General features: G+C 38.1%; 1 protein-coding gene and 1 pseudogene across 1 annotated transcript; one reads left to right on the top strand and one right to left on the bottom strand.

Moving 5' to 3' along the window:
* Positions 1–3,218: 3,218 nt before the first annotated feature.
* On the bottom strand, positions 3,219–3,551 carry LOC129684943 (cytochrome b-c1 complex subunit 7-like; annotated as a pseudogene).
* A 413-nt stretch (positions 3,552–3,964) lies between these two features.
* Positions 3,965–22,391, top strand: Cops2 (COP9 signalosome subunit 2; the record flags this gene model as incomplete). The annotated part of the gene is made up of 13 exons (XM_055618214.1): positions 3,965–4,028; positions 5,713–5,744; positions 7,487–7,600; positions 8,882–8,959; positions 11,841–11,966; positions 14,191–14,280; positions 14,394–14,471; positions 16,148–16,322; positions 16,764–16,942; positions 17,050–17,102; positions 19,439–19,536; positions 20,916–20,998; positions 22,333–22,391. Coding segments are annotated over exons 1-13 (1,229 nt in total), but the record flags the coding sequence as incomplete, so codon positions are not given.
* Positions 22,392–22,454: the final 63 nt, after the last annotated feature.

The raw sequence follows: 22,454 nt of genomic DNA, 5'->3' as shown, positions 1-22,454 counted from the left end.
TATACCATTTTTATTCAAAATAGTAAATAATGATTTATATTCAGTATTTTTTTAAGAAAACATTGTTTAAAAAAAATAAATGTAGACGATTAGTACGTGTGACTTCTCCTCCCCAAGCACCCAACCTGGCTGTTTGGTTGTTTGTAGGCAGGGTTTCTCTGTGTAGCCTTGGCTGTCCTAGACCACTCTCTCTGTAGATGAGGCTGGCCTCGAATTCACAGAGATCTGCCTGCCTCTTGTCTCCTGAGTGCTGGGATTAAAGGTGTGCATCACCACTGCCCTGGTTGGCCTCTATTTTTGCATCTACTTGATTTTGATTGTAGTGAAAAGTAGGCATTTTCTAAGCAGTGTTAACCCATATAGTGTTGGCTTTAGAGGTAAGAGATGGTACTAGCAAAAGCCTTTTGGTTCAGTGTCTTTTATTTTATTTTATTTTATTTTATTTTATTATAATTTATCTACTTTATATCCTGATTGTAGCCCCCTCCCTCATCTCCTCCCAGTCCCACCCCAGGGCCATTTATTAAATCAATAATTGATACAGCATTATAATTAGGCATTTTAGCTATCATACCATTAAGTTACTTAGTGCTTCTAGTAATATTTTTCACATGTTTAAATTTTTATTTTTGTACCTAAGTGTGCCGTGATGCACATGTGGATTTCAGAGGACAGCTTGGTTCTCTTCTACCATGTGGATTCTGGAGTGGAACTCAAGTTACCAGGCTTTGCAGCAAGCCAACCTTACCCATCTAAAAGTTCTAGAAATAATTTAAACAAATGACTTGATTTCTAAAGCTATTCTCATTTTAGTTCTATAGTCAGGGTATTTATAGTTGAGTATAATTATTTAAGTGAATTACATGGAAACTACTGTCTATAAAATAGGATAGTTTCTTTTCACCAAGCTCTGAGTCTACTATTCCCTTGGTCTAACTCATAGTTGGCATTCATGAATAAACAGTGATTGGTATGTGAGTTAATTTTTTGTTTTGTTTTTTTTTTGGGGGACAAGAGTTTCTCTGTGTATAGCCCTTGCTGTCCTGGACTCACTTTGTAGACTAGTCTGGCCTCGAAAGCACAGAGATCCACCTGCCTCTGCCTCCTAAGTGCTGGGATTACAGGTATGCCCCCACCACCGAGAGAATTTGAATATATTCTGATGTCCCCAATTTTCTTGTGTCTATGTGGGTGGGGATGAGATTTAGTTTCAGGATAGCCAACAGAATCTCTTGTTACCGATACATAACAAATACACACAAACTTGTATGCACAGGCATAAAAATGTCAGTCTTCTGCCCAGTTCTCATTACACCCTCATAAACAACCGAGTTAAATATCTGCATCCCCGTTATTTATTTAATCAGAACATAGCTTATGTATTTTTATATAAGAGATCCAAAAAACTTACTCTTTTTAATGTATGTATGTATTTAGAAGTATGTATTTACTTTTTGTGGGGGGTGTACATGTGTGTGTACATGCATGTTAGGCAATGTATGTGGATGTCATTAGACAACTTGTGGGAGCCTGTTCTCTCCTACCTTGTAGATTTCATAGTTAAAATCCTAGTTGTCAGGCTTGTCAGTAATCACCTTTACTCACTGAGCCCTCTTACCAGTTCACTTTTTTTTTTTCAGCTCCAGAGAGTATGTAGGTACTGTATTTTGTTTGACTAGTTTTCTATTGATAATAATTCGATCTGTTTTCAGTCCACAATATTATAAACAATGTGTAACTTAAAAAGGGGGGTGGGTAGAGAGGGCACTCAGCAGTTAGGAGCACCAGCTGCTCAGCCCCAGCCCCCAGCCCCAGGCAGTGGCTTCCAGTGGTCAGGAACTCCTGCGCTAGGGGGATCCAGTATCATCTCTGGCCTCTGCAGCACCAGGCATGCACACGGTGCACACGAGCACAGCCCTGCAGACACTCCTGCACATAAACCCTTTTAAAGCTCCAACTGAAAAATACGCTGATAATGAAAACGAACTATTAAACCAGGTATGCGGTCTCAAGTTAAAAACAGTTCACTAAAACAAAAATATTCAACTCCAGTAAAGGTAGATCTCTTCTAATTCATGTCAGTATTGTTGGACACTGCCTCTTAAAGCTACACTTAAAAAATAATACTGATTTTGAGCAAAGTTTTTGTGAATTGTCAAAAGGGTCTATTAGTTTATTAGTGTATTTTGTATAAAGAATTTTAGAGTTTTAAACATGGATAAGTAAAGTAAGCAATAGACAACTGGTGTGGTAATGATAATATTAAATCAATGAATTTTTGAGTCAAATCATTAGCAATAAGCATAAATGCAGTGAGTACATACATAACATGTTTTCAAACTATATCATGGGAAGTTATGTTTGTAAGCCATAAGCATCCAAAATGAATTTGCACTTGTGCATTATTTTCTTCAGTGTGAATGCCTGGGCTTCAGGGAGAACTGGAAGCCTCCTTAAAAGGAACCCCCAAAACTTAGCAGGCAAGAAAAAACATTGGGACAATAATATTGCTACATCCAGAGAACACATTAGAGGATGAAAACTAACTCCTAGGTCACATGGTTTTTATGTCTCGCCTTGGAAAATTTCATCCAAAAATAAAAGTTTGGAGTGAATAAAAGATGATTATTATTTACACCATAGATTATAAATTAGTACACATGAACTTGAGTAAGATTTCTTAAAAGTTTGGATTATTGAAGCACAATTGACTCCCTAGAATGTGTGTATTTAAGGATATGATACATTTTCCTATACCTCTTAGTGTCTTTTACATCTGGTGCAGATGGCTAGAGGTGGACAAGTCACAGAAAGCATTCTATTGATGTGTCTGTTTTCCTGGTGTGTATGTACTGATGACATGAGTACGTAAATAGACTAAAATGGGCCTGTTCAGAAGGGGGTACATTTTGTCCTGCAGTCAAAAATGACTGGTGTGTTGTTAATTTGGATTGTTAGCGTAGTCTTCAGTTAAACACTTACTGAACCCTTTGTAATGTCTCAGGAACATAAAACATAAGAAAATTTCTGCTTTTTAGAAGACACAGTGGATAGATAGCTGGGCGTGGTAGCACACACCTTCAATCTTTTTTTCCTTTTTAACAGTTACAATTGGCATTTATTCAAAGTGAGGCAGAGCAAATAATTTTTGTATTGTGGTTCAGGTTGAACCAATGTCATAAAAATATACTGAGACCAGGCACATCCACAGATCTCAACTACAGACTGCTTTTCACCCACTCTTCTCTCTCTTCTCTTTTCCAAATAAGCTCTTTGAGATAGAATTGAAGGTTAATTTTATCCTCATATTTTGTCCATTGCTCCTTAGGCCTGACCTGATGCCTCATACGCAGGTCCAGGGCTCTCTTAATGTGAAACACTGTTGTTATAAAGGTCCTCAGGAGGCCTTCTGATGGTTTCTTTCACAGCTTTGTCTTTAATGCTGTATCATCACACAGCAACCCCAGTTCATTGTATTTTGAATTATAATAGCATTTTTTAAAATCATTTAGCTACTTGCTTGACGCTGCAACAGCATGCTTGCCCACCATTTTGGCTTGAGTGTCCACACCTTTAATCTTCACACTAGGGAGGCAGAAGCAGGCAGATACTTGTGAATTAAGGCCAGCTTGGTCTACATAGTAGACAGGACAGCCAGGACTGTGTAGAGAGACTTTGTCTCAAAAACAGTTGTTCATATTGGGGCAGGAAGGGTGAGGGGACAGTATAGACCCTAAACCCTACATTAGATGCATGTCTTATAGAGAGAAGCATGCACGACTGTAGGAGAGTTGGTTCTGCTAAGAAGAACTGGGGAATAAAGAAGGCAAGCCTTGGTGAATACATTTACCAGGAGCATGAGCCTGGGGAGCTGCGAAGGAGAAAAGAAAGAGGCGGTTGCTGCTGTGATTTGCTGCTGCTAGTGGCTCAGGCCTGTTAAGTACAGGCTAAGACTGAGAGCTGAATGAAGTCACTGGTGGTGGAGCACTTGCCTAAAATATGTAAAGCCCGAGTTCAGTCTCATTCCAGTATGGCCAAGATAAAAGTATGATTTGTGTTAAAACAGCAATTCAGAATTAATTATATGGCATATTTGGGGAAAGGAGTAGGTCCAGACAGTGTGGGTGGGCCATCACAGACTACTTTGGAGATACTTGAGTTACTTCATCAGTGGGTTGAGACTGTCCCTGAACCTTACGATTTTAAAGCCCTTTTGTGGTATTCAAGTGACTATTTTACATATGTTGCCTAAACTTTAGAATAGTCACATATTGATTGAAATTTTGGTTTCTACTTAAAACATTTCATTGAAGCTTCTACATGTTGTTGCGCAGTTGACAGAAACAAGTTCAGTTGAGCAGTATTTAATGCATCTGATTCTCTGTCCTGGTTGTTACCTTGTTTTACTAAGTCATTAGTAATCGTTGTAGTTAGCATTTTTCTTTACTGGGTACCCATGAGGTGGTCTTTTTTCATTTGCATCTTGAATTCATTTCGCAGATTCTGCTTAACCACATTTCTCTTCTCTCTCTCTCTCTCTCTTTTCATTCTACTACTTGAGCTCAGGAATCATTGTCTTTGATCCAGCTCTCGAGAATAGCAAGTGGGTTTTTTTGTGACAAAGGAAGCACATTTGCAGTATGGCAGAAAATATAAAGAACTTGTTTTTAGCCATGTCTTAATTGTCTCGGTGTTATAAGGTAACTGAAGCTAATCTCTTCACCCTGTAAAATAGTTCCTTTTTCCTGCTGCTGGAAAATTTGTGATTTCATTCTGCCATGTACTGCCTCTCAGCCTTTCCCTTCTTGAATCCTGGCCTGTTTGTTTCTTCTTTATGTTTGGTGCTAAAAACAAAACAAAACAAAATGAACATTGAATATGAGTCCAAATCTTACACTTTGTGATATGGGAGTCAGAATTCCTTTTCATCCATTTTCAGATTCAGTGCTGCCTTCAGAAGGTTTGACTTGCCAAAAGGTGGTTCAGCAAGATGATTTTTGAGTGGAAGACACATTAAAGTCTGTCTTCTCCATAATTAAATGGCTTGCTTCTATAGAATCAGAAGACTATGTGTGACATACACTACACCTCATAAATAGACTAATCAAGTCTGAGCCAAGATGCCCGAGGGATTGTACAAAGTGCCTGTTTTTGTGTTCACGAGCAGGATTGCAGTGAGTGATGGCACACTAATCTGGCAGGTGCTGCTAGAAACTTGTTTGGTTTCTCATTAATTTTGTTCATGTGTATTCAGGTATCTTTTACTGTTGTCGTGTGTGTGTGTGTGTGTGTGTGTGTGTGTGTGTGTGTGTGTGTGTGAGATTCCTGTTCATATCCAGGTCCCATCCATTTGTTCCTGTGTTGTGTTCCACACACACCCCCCTCCTGGATGCATTGGATCATAACCCACAGTTAAAGAGGCCAGATTTGAGATGACCAGATGAAAAATGCAGAGAAAAGAATAGCATGTGAAGGTGGGAAGGCATTTGAGCAGTTGTGAACAAAGGCCAGAGTGGCTGCAGCAGTGTGAATGAGGGAAGCGTTCCTTCGGAGATGCTGAATGTGGCAGGGGTCAGATTTTCACTACTTTCAACTTACTTAGCAATGGAAAGTCTTTTTTTTTTTTTTTTTCCTAAATATACTAAATCGTAGCTATTTTGTGCAGATTATTCTGACTGTTTAACGTAATATTGAAACTTGATGCTTAAAAAGAGACCGGGAAGGCTGGTGCAGCTTGTGAGAAGGTAAAACTTCTTTGTTGGAAAAGTGTGTGGCTGAAGGATAAGGAGTTAAGTTGTGTTGTGTGCCGTTCTTGCCTGCACTGTGCTCCTTACCTATTTCTTCTAGGAAATGGGCCCATTTCTCTTTGACCCAGCTTTGACGGTTACTGTTACAGCCCCGTCAGTCACTGTGATAGACAGTTGGTTCATTCTCTAGTGGTTATTTTTTTACCTTTATTAGTTTTATTATAAGTGACAAGAGCTAAAAAGGAAATGAATCATTATGAAATATGTTTTTTACCCAGTCTGATCTTGTCCCTAAAAGAAGTATTCCAGTTGAGTTTCAAGTGTTAAATATGGCTAAATTTCATAGGTCTTTAGTCTGTGAGAGCGAGTGCCATTTGTCTTCTCTGCAGAGGGTGTGTACTAAAAAAAAGCCATCTTGATGTATTTCTGAGCTTCCTAAATACTGTGCTCAGTGAAACATTCTTCACTCTGCCTTTACAGTATTCCATATGTACTTTTGAAGAAATAAACTGTATTTGATTTTAAAATATTTCTAATATATCTTTATGTTTATTTCCTTTCTCTCCAATACCAGTCTTTTGATATAAACTTATCCCTTTGTAATGGCTTGTAGGTGAGGAGAAAATGATCTTTATTTTGTGGCCATTTAAAATAATACTTTGTGGGCTCAGCAGTTTAATGTACTTGCTATAGAGCCTGACAACCTATGTTCAGTCTTAGGTCTCACCTATGGAAGGAGAGACTCTGGCAAGCTGTTTTTAGGTGACGCCTGCCAGGTCACCTCGCCAGTCCAGATAGCTTTGTAACATCCAGAGACGAATGCTAAAGTAGAGCTGTAGAAGTTTGAAGGGGTTTCCACCATATAAATTCAGCTCTTACTGAAAATGAGTGAGTGAAAATTTGGATTAAAAAACAAAACAAAACAAAAAAAACAAGTGCTATAAGAAGCAAAATAAGAAAAGATAAACTTGTTCTAAGATTTCAGTCGATTAATGAAGATTACAAAATGCACATTGATTTCACAGAGTGAAAGTTGTTGGATTTTTTTCCATTTTACTTGGTTATTGTCTTGTATCTGTATGCAATGCATGCACATGTTCGAGTGGACACATGAGGAAGTTGAGAGGATGGGGTCAAGTTTCTTCATCTCACTGAACGTGGAGCTAGACTGGTAGCCACAAGCCCCAGCAGGCCTCTTGTCTCTGCGCAGCTCACCCTCCATGTGACAATAGGGTCACGGGTTCTTGTACAGTTATGCCTGGTCCTTTACATTCATGTTGAGGGTTAGCTGTTCATGCTCGTACAACAAGCACTCTTACCCCTGTGCCCTCTTCCAGCCTCTGGAAGTGCTAGTTTTGAGATAGAAAAATAATTTCTATTTTACTGTATACTTTATTCCTTCTTTTTGTTGTTTTGTTTTGTTTTGGGTTTGGTGCGCGCGCGCGCGCTTGCATCCCACACAGGATTTCTCTGAGTAGCTTTGGCAATTCTGAAACTCACTCTGTAGACCAGGCTGGCCTCGAACTCAGTGATCCGCCTGCTGCTGCCTCCCAAGAGCTGGGATTGAAGGTGTGCCACTATTGCCTGACTTGAGTCTCCCTTTTTAAAGGAAGATCAGTGTTGAAGGTTATTTTGTTTTAAACAAAAATAGAATATTTTTTTATCCTAGCAGCATCCACTTTTTATAGTACTGTGTGAGTTTCTTTTTCTCATTCATTCTCTCTCTCTCTAAAACCCAGGAGTACTCTGAAGACAGTAACTCTGAGCCCAACGTGGATTTGGAAAATCAGTACTATAACTCCAAAGCATTGAAAGAAGATGACCCAAAAGCAGCACTAAGCAGCTTCCAAAAGGTTTCTATTTCCCAGCTGATTTTATGTCTTAAAGTTTGTTTTTCAAAGGCTGCTATCTCAGTTTTATCATTGCTACAACCAAATGTCAGACTCACAACAAGGGTGGAAGTATTTACTTCAGTTCTCTGTTTAGGATGCTGCAGTTCCTCCTAGCAGGGAAGCCATATTGGCCAGAGAGCATGTGTCTAGGACTCCTCCCATCCCAGTGGACCAGCGCTGTGGTTTGAATGAGTAGCCTCCATAAGCATATATCTGAATGCCTGTTCCTCAGTTGGTGAAATTCTTGGTCAGGATTTAGTGGTGTGTCCTTGGAGGAGCTCATATACCTCTGTGGGTAGGCTTTGAAGTTCCCAAAGACCATGCCAATCCCAGTGTCTTTCTCTCTCTGCTTCCTACTTGCGGATCAAGATGTGAGCTTTCAACTGTCCCTGCTCCCATGTCCTGATAAGGACTTCGACCCTCTGAAACTGTACACCTAAATTAAACAGTTTCTTTAGAAGTTGCCTTTGCCATGGTATCTTATCACAGCAGTAGAGAAGTTAACTAAGGTAACCAAGAAGCAGGGAGAGAGGCTGGGGCCTAAAGTGGAACTGGGTTGTAGCTCCCAGACTTAAATTCCAATGATTTACTTCCTGTGAGTGGCTCTACCTCTGAAGGTTCCACAACCTCCCAAGACAAACACCGTCAGTTAGGGACCTGTTGTCTCACACATGAGACAGACATTTTATATCCAAACCATAACAGGTGCAGTAAATCCAAAGTGATTTATTTCAGAAATGTGTGCGAAATATTTATGATCGTTCTGTCAGAGGGCTTGCATTATGGACAGCAAGCATATATTTCAGAAAGTTTGCTATTGTCTTTTCTAATCAAGCTGTCAGTGAAGCAGGGCCCTTGACCTAAAAGCCACAGTAGAGAAACATTCTCTTGGCCAGAAGTAGTATTACTATAATCTTGTAGCTTCTGGGAACAGATCAGTTAATTTCCTGACTTCTGAACAGTGGTTGTTCTTAGTAAAGATGATTCAGGTAGGGGAGTCCTTTCTGAGCCTGCTTAATCAAGTAAGTCCTCTCATGTAAAGAGCTTAAGTTGTCTTACTTACCTAAGGATCTCAAGAAGTCTGTCTTTAAAAACCTTTTTAAAATTACATTAACAACTAGTGAAGTCTGGGAGAAAATATTTTTCATGACTAGCTTATAAAACTAATTCACAACTTAGCCATTGGATGTCATTCAAAAATAGTACATTAATATTAAGACTAAAAATATCTTCCCATTTTAGGTTTTGGAGCTTGAAGGTGAGAAGGGAGAATGGGGGTTCAAAGCGCTGAAACAGATGATCAAGATTAACTTCAAGTTGGTAAGATTTATTCTGAGAGAAATTAAACTCACCATGAGTAACTGCATGCAAGCCTCCTGCAGCAGAGCCCCATATGTCTCCTCTAAAGTCATTATAGTCACATCTGTCCATGTGCGGACTGCAAAAATAGGACTACAGTACTGATCTTTTCTTAACTTTTAAAATTCTAGTTAAAAATAATAATTTCTTTCCTTTCCTCCCTCTGTCACCTCCCGTGTCCTCTCCCTGAAATGCTAGTTTTTTTAATTTGGACAGAGGATTTAAAAAAAAATTATTATTTTTTTTTTTTTTTTTTTTTTTTTTTGTATGAAGAACTTATTGTTTAGGTGTGTTTTGTGTATATTACTGCATATTTACAGGTAAGTATTTAGGGTGATTTTTTGTAAATCTTACTTTGGAAGTTTATTTTAGAGTTTAAAAATTCTGTTTATTACCAAGCCTGGGACCAACTACTTCAGCATTGTACCCGACACCTTTGTTGTCTCTCTTCCTACCATTAATGAAGATATCAAGAAGGCCTGAGTACCTTCAAAAGATGCCTAGTGTAAGGTTTTCACCTCTGCCACTCTGGTCCAAGCTAGCATCATCTGCCACGTACATCATTGCAGTGACTTGTTAGCTGGTCTTGCATCCGTCCTTGTCAGCTGCAGTTACTGTCACAGGTAGCAGAGTTATCCTTTTAATATATAACTCAGATGATGTCATACATTCCTTCAGATCTCCTGTGATTCTCATTGCCCCACATTAAAATCCAAAATCCTTATCATGGCCTTCAGAGATCTCTTTGCTGCTGCCTCTGCCTCAGATGCTCTTCTCTCAGCCTTATTGCTCTGATCAAATGTTATTTGCCCATCAGATAGCCTCCTCTGCTGTTTCTGTTCTTTGTGACTTGTTTATTCATTGCCTTTTCTCTATACCCTTCCCCACTGTAAATACTGTGAGACCTGGGCTTTGTGTTCCCTGTTCTGTTCTTAGCACCTAGAACGGTTGCAGGCATTTAGTAGGTACTCACGTACTCTGTTGGGTATTCATAGATAAACTGATGTGCCATGATAATAAAATGCCACTCATTACTTTCCTTACACTGGCTAAACAAAAGTAAGGAGTGGAGGGAAATGGGTAGGAGATCATTTTCCCAATAAAAACTTGCCTCACAAGCAGAGGGAGACCTGAATCCAATCCCTAAATTCCACATAAAAGCTAGTTATTACTTTATTCTTTCTCCAAATTCCTTCTTCCTTCCAGTTGTTTCTCTGATCCCATCTCTTTGCAGTGACACTCTTGTAGCCTCTTTCAGATGTACTCTGTGTTATCATCTCCTGCCCTTAATAAGATTGGCTTCCTGAGCCTCTCCTGCAAAAACTATCAGGAAAATGTTTTAGCACAAGTCTTTGCCCCAAAATTTCAGAACCGTTCAAAACGTGTACACTGTTAGTATTTTATATGCTTCATTTAAATCTAGCTAACAAAGGAAAATCATCTATGTTGCATTTACCCTTTCTGGTTCCACTTCTCAAAGTATGCTTTTGTTGCACAAAGCCCCTGTACTTTCTGTTTGTTTTTGTGATATTACACCAGTATTTCCTATATTTAAATTAAAAACTTGGGAAATATAGATGAAGCAACAGGTGACTAAAGGGCAAAGATTGAAAAAAAAATATAGTAACATTAAGTGCTCAGTGTCAACTCTGAAGATGCAAGGAAACATGATTCCTTTAAATCTTATTATCTTCACATAATAACAGTGGTTTTGGTTTGGGTCCATTTAAACAATGGACTTCCCTTAAGACTTGGTTTTTCTGTTTTACCTCAGACCTGGGAAGAGTAAGAAGGGGTTATCTGTCTCATTGTATCATCTTTCTGGTTTGCCATTTGCTTCTGTCACAGCATCTGTAAGTAGGAGCCCACAAGAGCAGCCTCAGCTATGTCTGCCTCTTGCATTTTCTAGTTGAATCCACAGTAGAATCTATGTAGTTGTGCAGTGTGGGGCATACAGTTAGAAGGCATTCATACCTTTGCACCGTTCCTTTGAAAGAACTCAATAAAAGAGGATAGAAGCAGTGTGAGATTTTAGAGAGTGTGGACCAGATGATACAGTTAGACTCCAAAATTGACTTACATGACACACTCCCCAAATACCTAACTGCCAACATTTTACTAGTATCCCTTTGTTTTTCCGGATCGTTCCTCTTTCCTGGAATAACCTATAAAACAGTTTATAAACAATCATAAAACATAATGTTGCAGTGGCTAGTAACTGTCTACCTTGGAGTAGGACCCTGTATGGGATGGTTTTCTCTTTTAATTGAGAATAGGTTTATATATTCTCAATAGATAAATAGGCTTATATTTTATATATTCTGAGTACAGTTTCTTCTCCCAGATCCTCCCCACATCCCTGGGATGATTTTCTTACATGAAATAAGTTTTGGGACTTAAAGAGATTTTTTTGACTTCATTAGAAAGCCAGCCATTTCAAGGGGGAAATGAAATATGTAACTCTTATTAAAAAGTTAGGGTGAATCTTTAAGGGAGAAATAGTTGATATCTGCATTGCTGTTAGCCACAACATTTGAAAAATTATCTGCTTTTGTCTAATAGTTATCTTGGTTTTTTTTCTAATCAAATGTGTTATGTAATAAAGAGTAATAGTTGAAGCTTGGAACATGTACAAATTTCTTTTCAGTGGGCTGGATTCCGACCTTTGTGTCATCTTGCATGTACCGGAACGTGGCCATACTGTTCTTCCTCCTTTACAAGAGGATATCACGAATTGTACCAGGTCCACCTCGGTGGGCAGTAATGTGTGCCAGATCGTAGTCCTGAGCACAGGGGTAGCACGCTCAGATGTCTCTAGTCATGCATTTTTCTTTCCTCACAGACAAACTTTCCAGAAATGATGAACAGATATAAGCAACTATTGACCTATATTCGGAGTGCAGTCACCAGGAACTATTCTGAAAAGTCCATTAATTCTATTCTTGATTATATCTCCACTTCTAAACAGGTTAGACTTGAGTTTTTCCTCTTGATTCTGTCACTGTGTTATTTATAGTAACGGTTCTGTGTGTTTGGGGTACTGGTACTGTGATAGGTATTTTTCTTTCTGAGATAGTCTCATGTAGCCCAAGCTGGCTTCTTAACTAGCTCTTGCTCAAGGGTGTCCCTGAGCTCCTGAACTTCCCCTCTATGCCTTCCAAGTGCTGTAGACAGGCATATGCCATCATGCCTGTTAAGGGCTTGTTTTATTTTAAAGCAAAGGCCTTTTTACTAATTAATAGTGTGCTTCAAATGTTCTGTTTTTGTTTTTGTTTTTAATTTGTTCTTTTTTTTTTTTTTTTTATTCTGGTACTAGTTAAAATTTAAAGGCAATAAATCTGGCCAATCTCTTTAAGTAGTATCTTTAAATCCTTAAACATTGCCTGTAAATAACTTGGGCAGACTAGTATTCAATTCAGATTCCATGAGCCTGCTAGGATAGCTCTGTTTTTGATGAAATTGTGTCTGCATCTGAACGTAGGACACTGAGCATGCCAGACAAACATTCCCATTGAAGTTGCACCCCCAGCCTTCACTCCAGCCATTGGGAGTGTTAACTGAGCATCAGTCATGAGTTGTAATATTTGAGTAGATTAAAGTCCTTGAGAAGAACTTGCCCTTTGTCAGTCTCAGTAGGTGCTCTATAAATGCTTCTATCAAGCATACATGGTGATCTGATAGTGGGGAGGTGGCAAGGGAGATGGGTTCTTCTAGAATGTGGTGGTTAACAAAGATAATGATGTTTTTATGTATTTCATCTTTTTTTTCCTCCTGAGATCTTTTTTTTTAATTTTTGTATTTTTAAGTTTTGTTATACTCTGCTATTTGAACACAAGATGTTCTCTGTATCACTTAGTATCTCTCTTTGTGTTCCTGACCAGTGTTCTCAGAATCAGCCTAATCATGCCCCCAACACACACACATACACACTCACACACTTCTTTTTAACCAGATGTTGAGATAGTTTGTTGTCATTCTTTTTATTTTCCACATCTGTTCCTGGGAATAGGAGAAAGTAAGCCCTGTCACTTAATGGCAAAAGTTGTAGAATAAGTCGCATGTGACAGTTCTGCTATATAGTGACTTTGAGGCCAGCGTGGCTGGTGGTACATGCCTGTGATTTCAGGACTTGACAGGTGGAGACATAGGAATAAGAAAAGGTTCAAGGCCATCCTTGGAAACGAGGGTGAGTTTGAAACTAGCCTGGACTGCATGAGACATTGTAGATAAGTAAATAATACTGAAGTGGGAAAATACCTTCTGTTGCTAACAAACAAGAGCTATAAAAACGTTTTTGGTACTCTGTAAATGTTACGACAAATGTTAGGGAAATAGAATAATTTTAAACTTGAAGGTTGTATTCTTCTATATGTTGTTATGTGAAAACTTTTTGCCTTTTGAAAGGACAAGTAGATACTGTGTGGGTAGCATTCTAACTTCCTCTGTGTCATCAGTAACCCTGAGTAAGCAGGCAGCCTTTCCTGAGAGTGTCAGACTCTGCTGCTCTCCTGGTCTTCTTTTCCCTGTTACATAGAGATTTAGGGAGCCAAATAGAGGAGGGCAAGCAGAGAAACTCAAGATGGTGCAAAGCAATGGTTTTTATGGGGGGAAAAGTCAACATTCAGATTAACAAAGTGATTAAACCACCAGCTAAAATTACACTCAAAAAAAATAAGACTGTTCTAAGACATCCACGAGATGTGGTTTAAGCCTGTAATCCCAGGAGGGGATTTACATGAGAAGGATAAGATAGACTATCACCAAGAGTTCCAGGCCAACCTTGTATCCCTGACACCCCCGTCCCCCGCATGTTTCCTCTAGAATGTTGTAAGGGCTGAGTAAATAAAATGTATGTATATTTAGTAAAAATATAGCATAACATTCTATTGATATAAAATGAGTGGTTAGGTTAAGAAGGACAAGACAGACATTACGATTGCAGTATTAGAACTTTTGACCGTGTAATTTACATGAGAAAATATATTTCTTGTTTTTACAAAACAAGCAAAAATATCTTAGCATTTATAAAGAGGTCTTAATGTTTTGATTATAGAATACACTTGGTAAGAAACAAATAGTGTATCTTACATGTATTAAAGTTCAAAGATGCACTTTTAGTTTGTTCAAATTAACTTTATTAACAGGTACAAATTTGCTGTTTACAATTATAGAATTCTGATTTTTTATGTCAGATGGATTTACTGCAGGAATTTTATGAAACAACACTGGAAGCTTTGAAAGATGCTAAGAATGATAGACTGTGGTTTAAGACAAACACAAAGGTAACAATTGCATTTGTTCCTCCTTTTGAAGAGTGGGTGGCTACCTTGAGCGACGTGCCCTAAGTATACATACCTCCTATTAAAAGCTTTTCATCTTGATTAATTTTTTATAGCTTGGAAAATTATATTTAGAACGAGAAGAATATGGAAAGCTTCAAAAAATTTTACGCCAGTTACATCAGTCTTGTCAGGTAAAATTTCCTTACTTTTTTTTCTTGATATAAACAAGAAATAATAGTTTATTTAGAAATGCTTGTTTGCAATCATTATCCCAAAAATAAAATTTGAAGATACATGTTTTTAAAGGATCATGATCATGAGTTCAGGTGCAGCCTGGGCTATGTAAGGAGGCTTTGCTTGGGGTTGAGAATGACTTTTTCTGAGTTCTGCATTAGTTACAGCAGTGGTTCTCAGCCTCCCTAATGCTGCGAGCCTTTATGCTATGTCCCTGGTCATAAAATGATTTCATTGCTGCTTCTTAACTGTATTTTTGCTACTATTATGAATCATAATATAAAGGGATCAGGACCCACATATTGAGAACCACTTTGTCTAAATGCTCGTTTCAATTCTTATCCTTTATGGAATAGATGTAGTTATCAGTGAGCAGGTAAGTCCCTTGTAATATGTAGTAAGCCTTGGTATTTACTTATTTGCTTTAAGAGTATGGGGAATCATTTTATAAATAAAAATAACAAGATATTTTATGTTCTAATATATAGCATATTTGTGTATATCATTTGTATCATTATTCTCAGATAAAATTTGGAGTGATGTTGTATATGTCTGCAGTTCAATATAGCACAAGCTGTGCTAGGTGTTAAATATTTTACTGTGTCTAATGTGAGAGAAAGTATGTTGACAGACACATGGTAAATTGGTTATGATTTATTAGTAGATAATTAAACTGCATTTTAAGTTCAAAGACTTGATGAATAATAAATTTGGTTTAGTGTGTATATCTTCTGTTTAGTAATATTTGTAGCTGTATGACTGCAGGCCATATATGATGGAAGGCTCACATTTTGAGAACATCTTCAGAGTTAGCATGTTAACATTGAGGAAGTTTAGTGTATTTTATTTCCCTGGGTGCATTCGGGAAGTGCATTTTGATTGAATTTATGGATCTAAAGCAGTTGTGAAGGAACACCATTAGTATATATACTTCCTAGCTAAAAGTGTAAAACTACATTATTTTTAAATTGCATTTAAGTGGGGGTGGGCTGTGCAAACATGCATATGCCACACAGTGTGCGCTGAGGTCGGAGGACAACTTGTGGGAATCGCTTACCTCTTTGACCATGTGGAGGATGGATGGCTTGGCAGCAAAGGTCTTCCAAACCAAATTTTAATATGTGGATCTGGGGAGATGGTTCAATAAGTAAGAACACTTTTGCTAAATAGGCACAAATTCAGATCCACATCACCCACTGACAGCAGTCAGCATGACCATGCATGCCTGTAACCCCAGTGCTGGAGCAGGGGCAAAGAATGATTGCTAGCTACAGCCTAACTGAATAAACAGGGAGCTTCAGGTTCACGGAGAGGCCCTATCTCAAGACATAAGGCAGAAAATGATAAGACACCCAGTGTTCGTCTCTGACCTACCCAGGAATGCACAAGCATACACATATACAATGCACACAAAATTTTTCTCTTTTTCTTTAAAATATTTTATACATGCAGAAATTTCTGGTCCCCTTTTCCCTATCCAGTAACAATATCGTAAAAGCCTATGAAGGTTCCTTTGGTCACTATATAATTAGCCATGCAGTAAAAATGTATAATGCATTTTGCCAGTTAACACTAATAAAAATTATTCAGTTGTCTCTGCGTTCTGTCTTTACTAAAATACTTGTTTTCCTAGACTGATGATGGAGAAGATGACCTGAAAAAAGGTACCCAGTTATTAGAAATCTATGCTTTGGAAATTCAGATGTACACGGCACAGAAGAATAACAAAAAGCTTAAAGCGCTGTATGAGCAATCACTTCACATCAAGTCTGCCATCCCTCACCCACTGATCATGGGCGTCATCAGAGGCAAGTTTGGGTGCAAAGGGTAGGAGGGAAGATCTGGAGTCATTGGGGCTGAATGGCTCTTAGTCTGTTTTACTGACAGGAAATAGTGAAATATGAAAATCATGAAGTACTCTGATAGAAATTAGCATGGCTTCTAGTTTTAAGAAGGTCACATAGTAAAAGGTACTATTTAAAAGTCACATTATCGGTGTCTTCCTCCTGAGTTGTAATGACATGAAAGCTTACTTACTCAGTAAAAGCTGTAAATATTTGCAGTGAGAGCTGATGTTCAGTGAGCTTGCTTTATGAGATAAAGATGGAAACCCTGGGGTTGTGCCGGGCTACTGCCGTGCAGGACATACGGTTAAAAGCCAATGCAGTAGCCTTCATTTGGTCTTCATAAGTTAATCTTGTTATTATCTAGCTGGAAATGTCCTTTTTTCTCCTGTTTGCTCTTTACAGAATGTGGTGGTAAAATGCACTTGAGAGAAGGTGAATTTGAAAAGGCACACACTGATTTTTTTGAAGCTTTCAAGAATTATGATGAATCAGGAAGCCCAAGACGAACCACTTGTTTAAAATATTTGGTCTTAGCAAATATGCTAATGAAATCAGGAATAAATCCATTTGACTCACAAGAGGTATGTCTGCTTTCTTCATTTCTCTTATTAGCTGATTAACTTTTTGGAAGTAAGAGGTACTCTTTAGTACTTCTGGATAATTTGATTTTGTTTTGTTTTTCTGTTAGGCTAAGCCGTATAAGAATGATCCAGAAATTCTAGCAATGACAAATTTAGTAAGGTAAGATTTATGTTTTCCTAAGGCAAACCCCTTTAAAGCAGCTTACAGAGGGGAGGGACAGACAGCAGCAGAGAACAGTTGACGATCAACATATATTCTTTTGTGTGTTTGTGTAAAAGGCACATAAGTTCATGTCTTTTTTTATTTTTTGAAGCCATTATTCTGTTTCTGTTAGTCATGGACTATGTATAAAATCCTACTTGGTTTGTTGTTTTGTTTATGTTGGTCCCCTCCCTCCCTTTCCAGTTGGCCTTGAACTTGTAATCCTGTTGCCTTGGCCTCTTCCAGTAGGCCCACCTTGGTTTTCCTTGTTTATTTGTTTTTGGCTTTTTTTTTTTTTTTTTAATTATTATTTACTTACTTTTTGCTTCTTTTCTTATTAGCCACGTGTTTGTGTGTGACATATATGGCAGTTTTAACTGTCAATGTCTCAAAACTTTCTCAATATTAATACCTCTGCCAACCTTAAGTCTAAATTAAATTATAAATTGGTCCGAGATAAATCAATAATTTTCAGTAAAAAGATGCATAAAAAGCATACTTTCTCAGTGACAAGTTACAAATGACATTAAAACAAAACTTTTGGGGCAAGGCCTAGTTGTGCACACCTTTAGCCCTGTCCTCAGGAAGTGAACGTGGGTGGATCTCTGTGAGTGGTCTGCAGAGCCGGGTGCAGGCTGGCCGGGACTACACAGTGAGACTCGGCCTCACAGAGGAAAAAGAACGCTCCATGTTAGCACTAAGTAAAAAGCAAGTGTTGGGGAGAAGTTTTGCTATAAATATTTGCATTGCTCAATATTCTCCCATTGCTTACTTACATTTTAGATTTATTTTAATGTTTGCTGAATCAGGTTGATTTTAATTATGAAAGAGCACTTCTCCAATCTTTTTTCAAGAGGTTTAACTTATCTATATTTGCTATATTATTTCGGGTTGATTTGACCACAAATTAACATTAACATACTTTAAAAATATGTTTAACATTAAGGATACCTTTAAAATATTTTTATAGCAGTAGCTTGCTAAACTAAAACTAAGGAAATAATGAAAGTTTTGATTAGAAATTAATGTTATATAAATTGGTTCAGTATAATAAAATACATCGCAGAACTGCTTTTACAAAGTAGAAATTATGCTGTATTTATTATGTCTTGTTACTCCAGTGAAGCATCTGTAGTGGAACTCAAAAAATTTGTTGTAATGATACACTTTTGTCCGAGCAAAAAATAAAAATAAAATCTACTTCATGGGAAAAACTCTTATAGTTAAAATATAGGTGTATGCAAGTGTGAGATAAAATATGCGTATGGTGTTTTCACTACTTGGAGACAACCTCCTGTTGTGCATTACAGTGTGTTGGGGTAGGTAAGAAAGTAATACTTCCTAATTTTATCTTCCTAGTCAGTTGCCAGCAGACTAGAGGAAAATATTTGCTGTTGAAGCACTTGATCACCTACCCCTAACATGAAGTGACTTTGCGACCAACAGATGGAAGCACAGCAGAGGGCGTGCAGAGTGGTTGATGATATGTCTTACATATAAAGCACTCAATGGTGCCATGTCCAGAAGGTCGGCTTCTTCCTTCTCAGCACCTTTAGCAATCTCAGAGTTCCTTACACGGTTGTTTGGAGTAGCTGCCAGATCCCTAAGGAGAATTAGAGACATAAATCAGCCGTTGGCCTTCTGCAACAGGGGGTTCCATCACTGTGTCCTCTGTACGTGCTCATTTGGCATTCCTGTCACTCGTGTTTCTGCTATATAGGTTGGTGGGACTTTAAGGGTAGAAAGATTTGAGAGTCAAGCCTTTTGAAAAGGTTTTGCAGTTGCTGGTAGCTTTCTAGAAGATATAAATTAGGAAGCTGTATTTTCTGGATCTTCTTCAGAAAGGATACACTTTTGTATTTGAAAGCTAAGGCCAAGCTCCTTTGTTGAATAATGTGCATGAAACCTGGTTTCTTTCATTAAGAACAATTAGGGACCAGAAATGCACATTAACTAATATAATAAACATTTTTATTGTCAACTTTGAATAAAACTAAGATTTGAGATTATTTTAAATGGCTAATGATTCTGTATGACATCTCCTCCCAAACAAAAAGATTGCTTTACTCTTTCCTTTAGAATAAACAAAAAAATCATTCAAGTTTTTTGGGGTTATTTATTTGGTGCTGGAAATGTTTTTGGGGGAAGACTGTATGTGTGATTTAATTTTGACCTCTGTGAGAGAAACAATAATAAACCTAGGTTCTTGCCTATAAACACTGAGAAGTAGACTCTGGGTTGGGTTTTGATACGTTACTTGATATATGGCAACATGTATGCTTTTTTTCTGTTAGTGCCTATCAGAATAATGACATCACTGAATTTGAAAAGATTCTGAAAACAAATCACAGCAACATCATGGATGACCCGTTCATAAGAGAACACATTGAAGGTATGCTGGCTGGCTGAGTTCTGCTCTGTTCTTTGATCTTGTCAAGTACATGCTTTTTAATGGGGTCACATGGGATTAAATTGCCAGGGCAAAGGAGAAACATATTTTCCTAAGTGCTGCCGTGGTTTAGGAAACTTGTATAAATCATTAGCAAGCTTCATATGAGTACCAGATTTGTACATGGCATTCATTTTTCTTTACCTTTTTATTCTAATGTATATATTGCTGTGATTTAATTATTGGTGCTTAGAGTCAAACCTAACTTTTACGGTTTGTTAAAAAGCTGTAAAAATATATTGGACCTATAGATGATGCAGAGATGATTTCCCCAGAATAGGAGGTAACATTGGGAAGTTTTCTTAGCATAAGTAAGTAAAGCTTAATAAGCTCTGCTGAATTAACACAGACAGACACAGTGTCTGTGTTGCAGCCTCTTACAGCTCTAGTGTTCCATCTGTTAAGCACTGTTGAGAGCTGGGCAGTGGTGGCCCACACCTTCAACCCCAGCACCAAGGAGACAGAGACAGGTGGCTGAGTTTGAAATTAGCCTCAAACTCAGGGAGTTGAGGATTGCCAGGGCTAACAGAGAAACTCTGTTTTGAAAAGGGGAGAAGGGGGGAGAAACTATTGAGGATGCTTAAACGACCCTTTGGGAACAATCCACGAAAATATTTAAATGTTAAATGCATCAGACAATTTTGAAGAATATATCAGAAGTCATGTTCTCTCGTTCCCTAGTTTGATTCTGCCAACCACCTAATTCAATAGGTATTTTTTTATTTTATGATCCTGGAGGGATACTTTACATTATAAAAACAGGAAATAGAATAGCATTATCTGTAATGCTATTCTCCAGTCTAGTCGTAATTTTTTTTTTTAAGACAGTTGTGTGTGAAGAATTGTATATGGGCCAGGCATAGTAGTGCTTACCTTTAATCCCAGCACTAGAAACTAGACAGAAGCAGATGCATCTCTGAGTTCTGAAACAACTGGGGCTACATGGTGAGTGTATGGGAGTTACTGAAAGTGTGAGATGTAGCGCACTAGACTGAGAGCCCCAGGACAAGGAACTCAGCGAGTGAGTCAGCCTCTCGGCTGTGTTAAATGTTAAGGAAATGATGCACAGTGGAATGTGGAGAAGAGAAAACTGTTTCTGGAGAGTTACAGCATAATTAGAGAGCAAGAAACTGGGAGAGAGAGAGCCTCTCATCAGACCATGCTTTTGCTACGCTTGGCTTTTCAAAATCTAAATGCCCTGTGTCTTTACAAAGGAAAATGGTTTGGTAAGGTAAATCATGTAGTTAGTTAACGTGGCTTGTACTTACTTGAGACTTAAAGACATTTACAGTTACAAATGTTTTTTTCTCTTTGTCTTTCAGAGCTTTTACGAAACATCAGAACACAAGTGCTCATAAAGTTAATTAAGCCTTACACAAGAATACATATTCCTTTTATTTCTAAGGTATTTGTGGATATTAGTTGTTTATGATTTGTGCCTACAGTTGCAGTATACTTATCTTCGCTTTTTTAAAAGCGACTAACTTGTACATGCAGCTTTTTTCTTTTTCTTTCTTTCTTTCTTTTTTTTTTTTTTTTTTTAAAGTAAACTATAACTTTCAGACTTTACTTTGGATTTTCGAGACATGGGTTTCATGTAGCCCAGGCTAACTTCATATAGAGAGTGTGTGTGTATGTGCAGTGTGTGTACACGTACATGTGAACTCATGTAACACTGTATAGCTGAGGATGATCTTGAACTCCTAATCTTTTTGCCCTCCTTTGTCTTCCAAGTGGCAAGTGACAGGTTTGAGCCACCATGCCGAGCCAGGGCTTTAAATTCTAATGTGAATTTTTCAGTGTTACTTGGTGTAAATTGCTTTAACAGAAAAGAAATTTAATGTGTGAGAGACATTACAAATACTCAGTTTCTAAGATCCACTCATTCGCAAGCAGAGCGAGTGAAGTGATAATAAAGGTTCAGGTCCAAGCTCTGCAAACGCGGTAGGCGTGCACCCTAGCGGTAGAAGAGGGCTGAGGGCAGCGCTTGGTGCAGAGCACTCACCTACAGGACACTCCGATGGAATGATAGATTTGTTAAAGATCTCAAGCTGCGGGCTGGAGAGATGGCTCAGTGGTTAAGAGCACTGACTGTTCTCCCAGACGACCCTGGTTCAATCCCCAGCACCCGCATGACAGCTCACAACTGTCTGTAACCCCTGTTTCAGGGGATCTGACACTCTCACATAGACATACATGCAGTCAAAACACCAATGTACATAAAATAAAAAATAAATTATAAAAAAAAAAATCTCAAGGCAAACCTGGAAGCATATAAAATATACGTCTAATCTCAGCTGTTCAGGAGGCTTAGGTGGGAAGATTGTGAGTTCAAGGCCTACCTTGGCTACAGAGTAAATTTAAGCCAGCCCAGCTAATTTATTGAAACCCTATCTTCAATGTGGAAAGAGGGTTGGGATATAGCTCAGTGGTATAGTGTTTGCGCAAGATTCTAGGTTCAGTACCCAGGATCATCAGGAAAAAATGTTCTTCATAAATGGGTTTGTTGCTCAGTAAGAGGGCACCTGCCTAGTGGGGGATGGGGGCCGGGTTAAATCACTGTTGTAGAAAAGAGGGGAAAAAATAAATTGAATAAGGTAATAAATGTTATAACTAACACTAACCTCCTTTATTAATGTTTCCTTTCAGTGGTATAAATTAAAGCTATATGATTATATAATCATGAATTCGGTTTTAATGTTAACTAGTAGAATTATATAATAAAATATTTTGTCTTAGGAGCTAAACATAGACGTAGCTGATGTGGAAAGCTTGCTGGTGCAATGCATACTGGATAAGTAAGTACTTTGAAGCTTTTTTTTTTTAATTGTGTGTGTGTTATGTGTATGTGAGTGCAAGTG

Source organism: Psammomys obesus, unplaced genomic scaffold, assembly GCF_907164565.1.
Source record: "Psammomys obesus unplaced genomic scaffold, mPsaObe1.curated_primary_1811, whole genome shotgun sequence".
NCBI lineage: Eukaryota > Metazoa > Chordata > Mammalia > Rodentia > Muridae > Psammomys > Psammomys obesus.
This window is presented reverse-complemented; position numbering and strand designations above follow the sequence as displayed.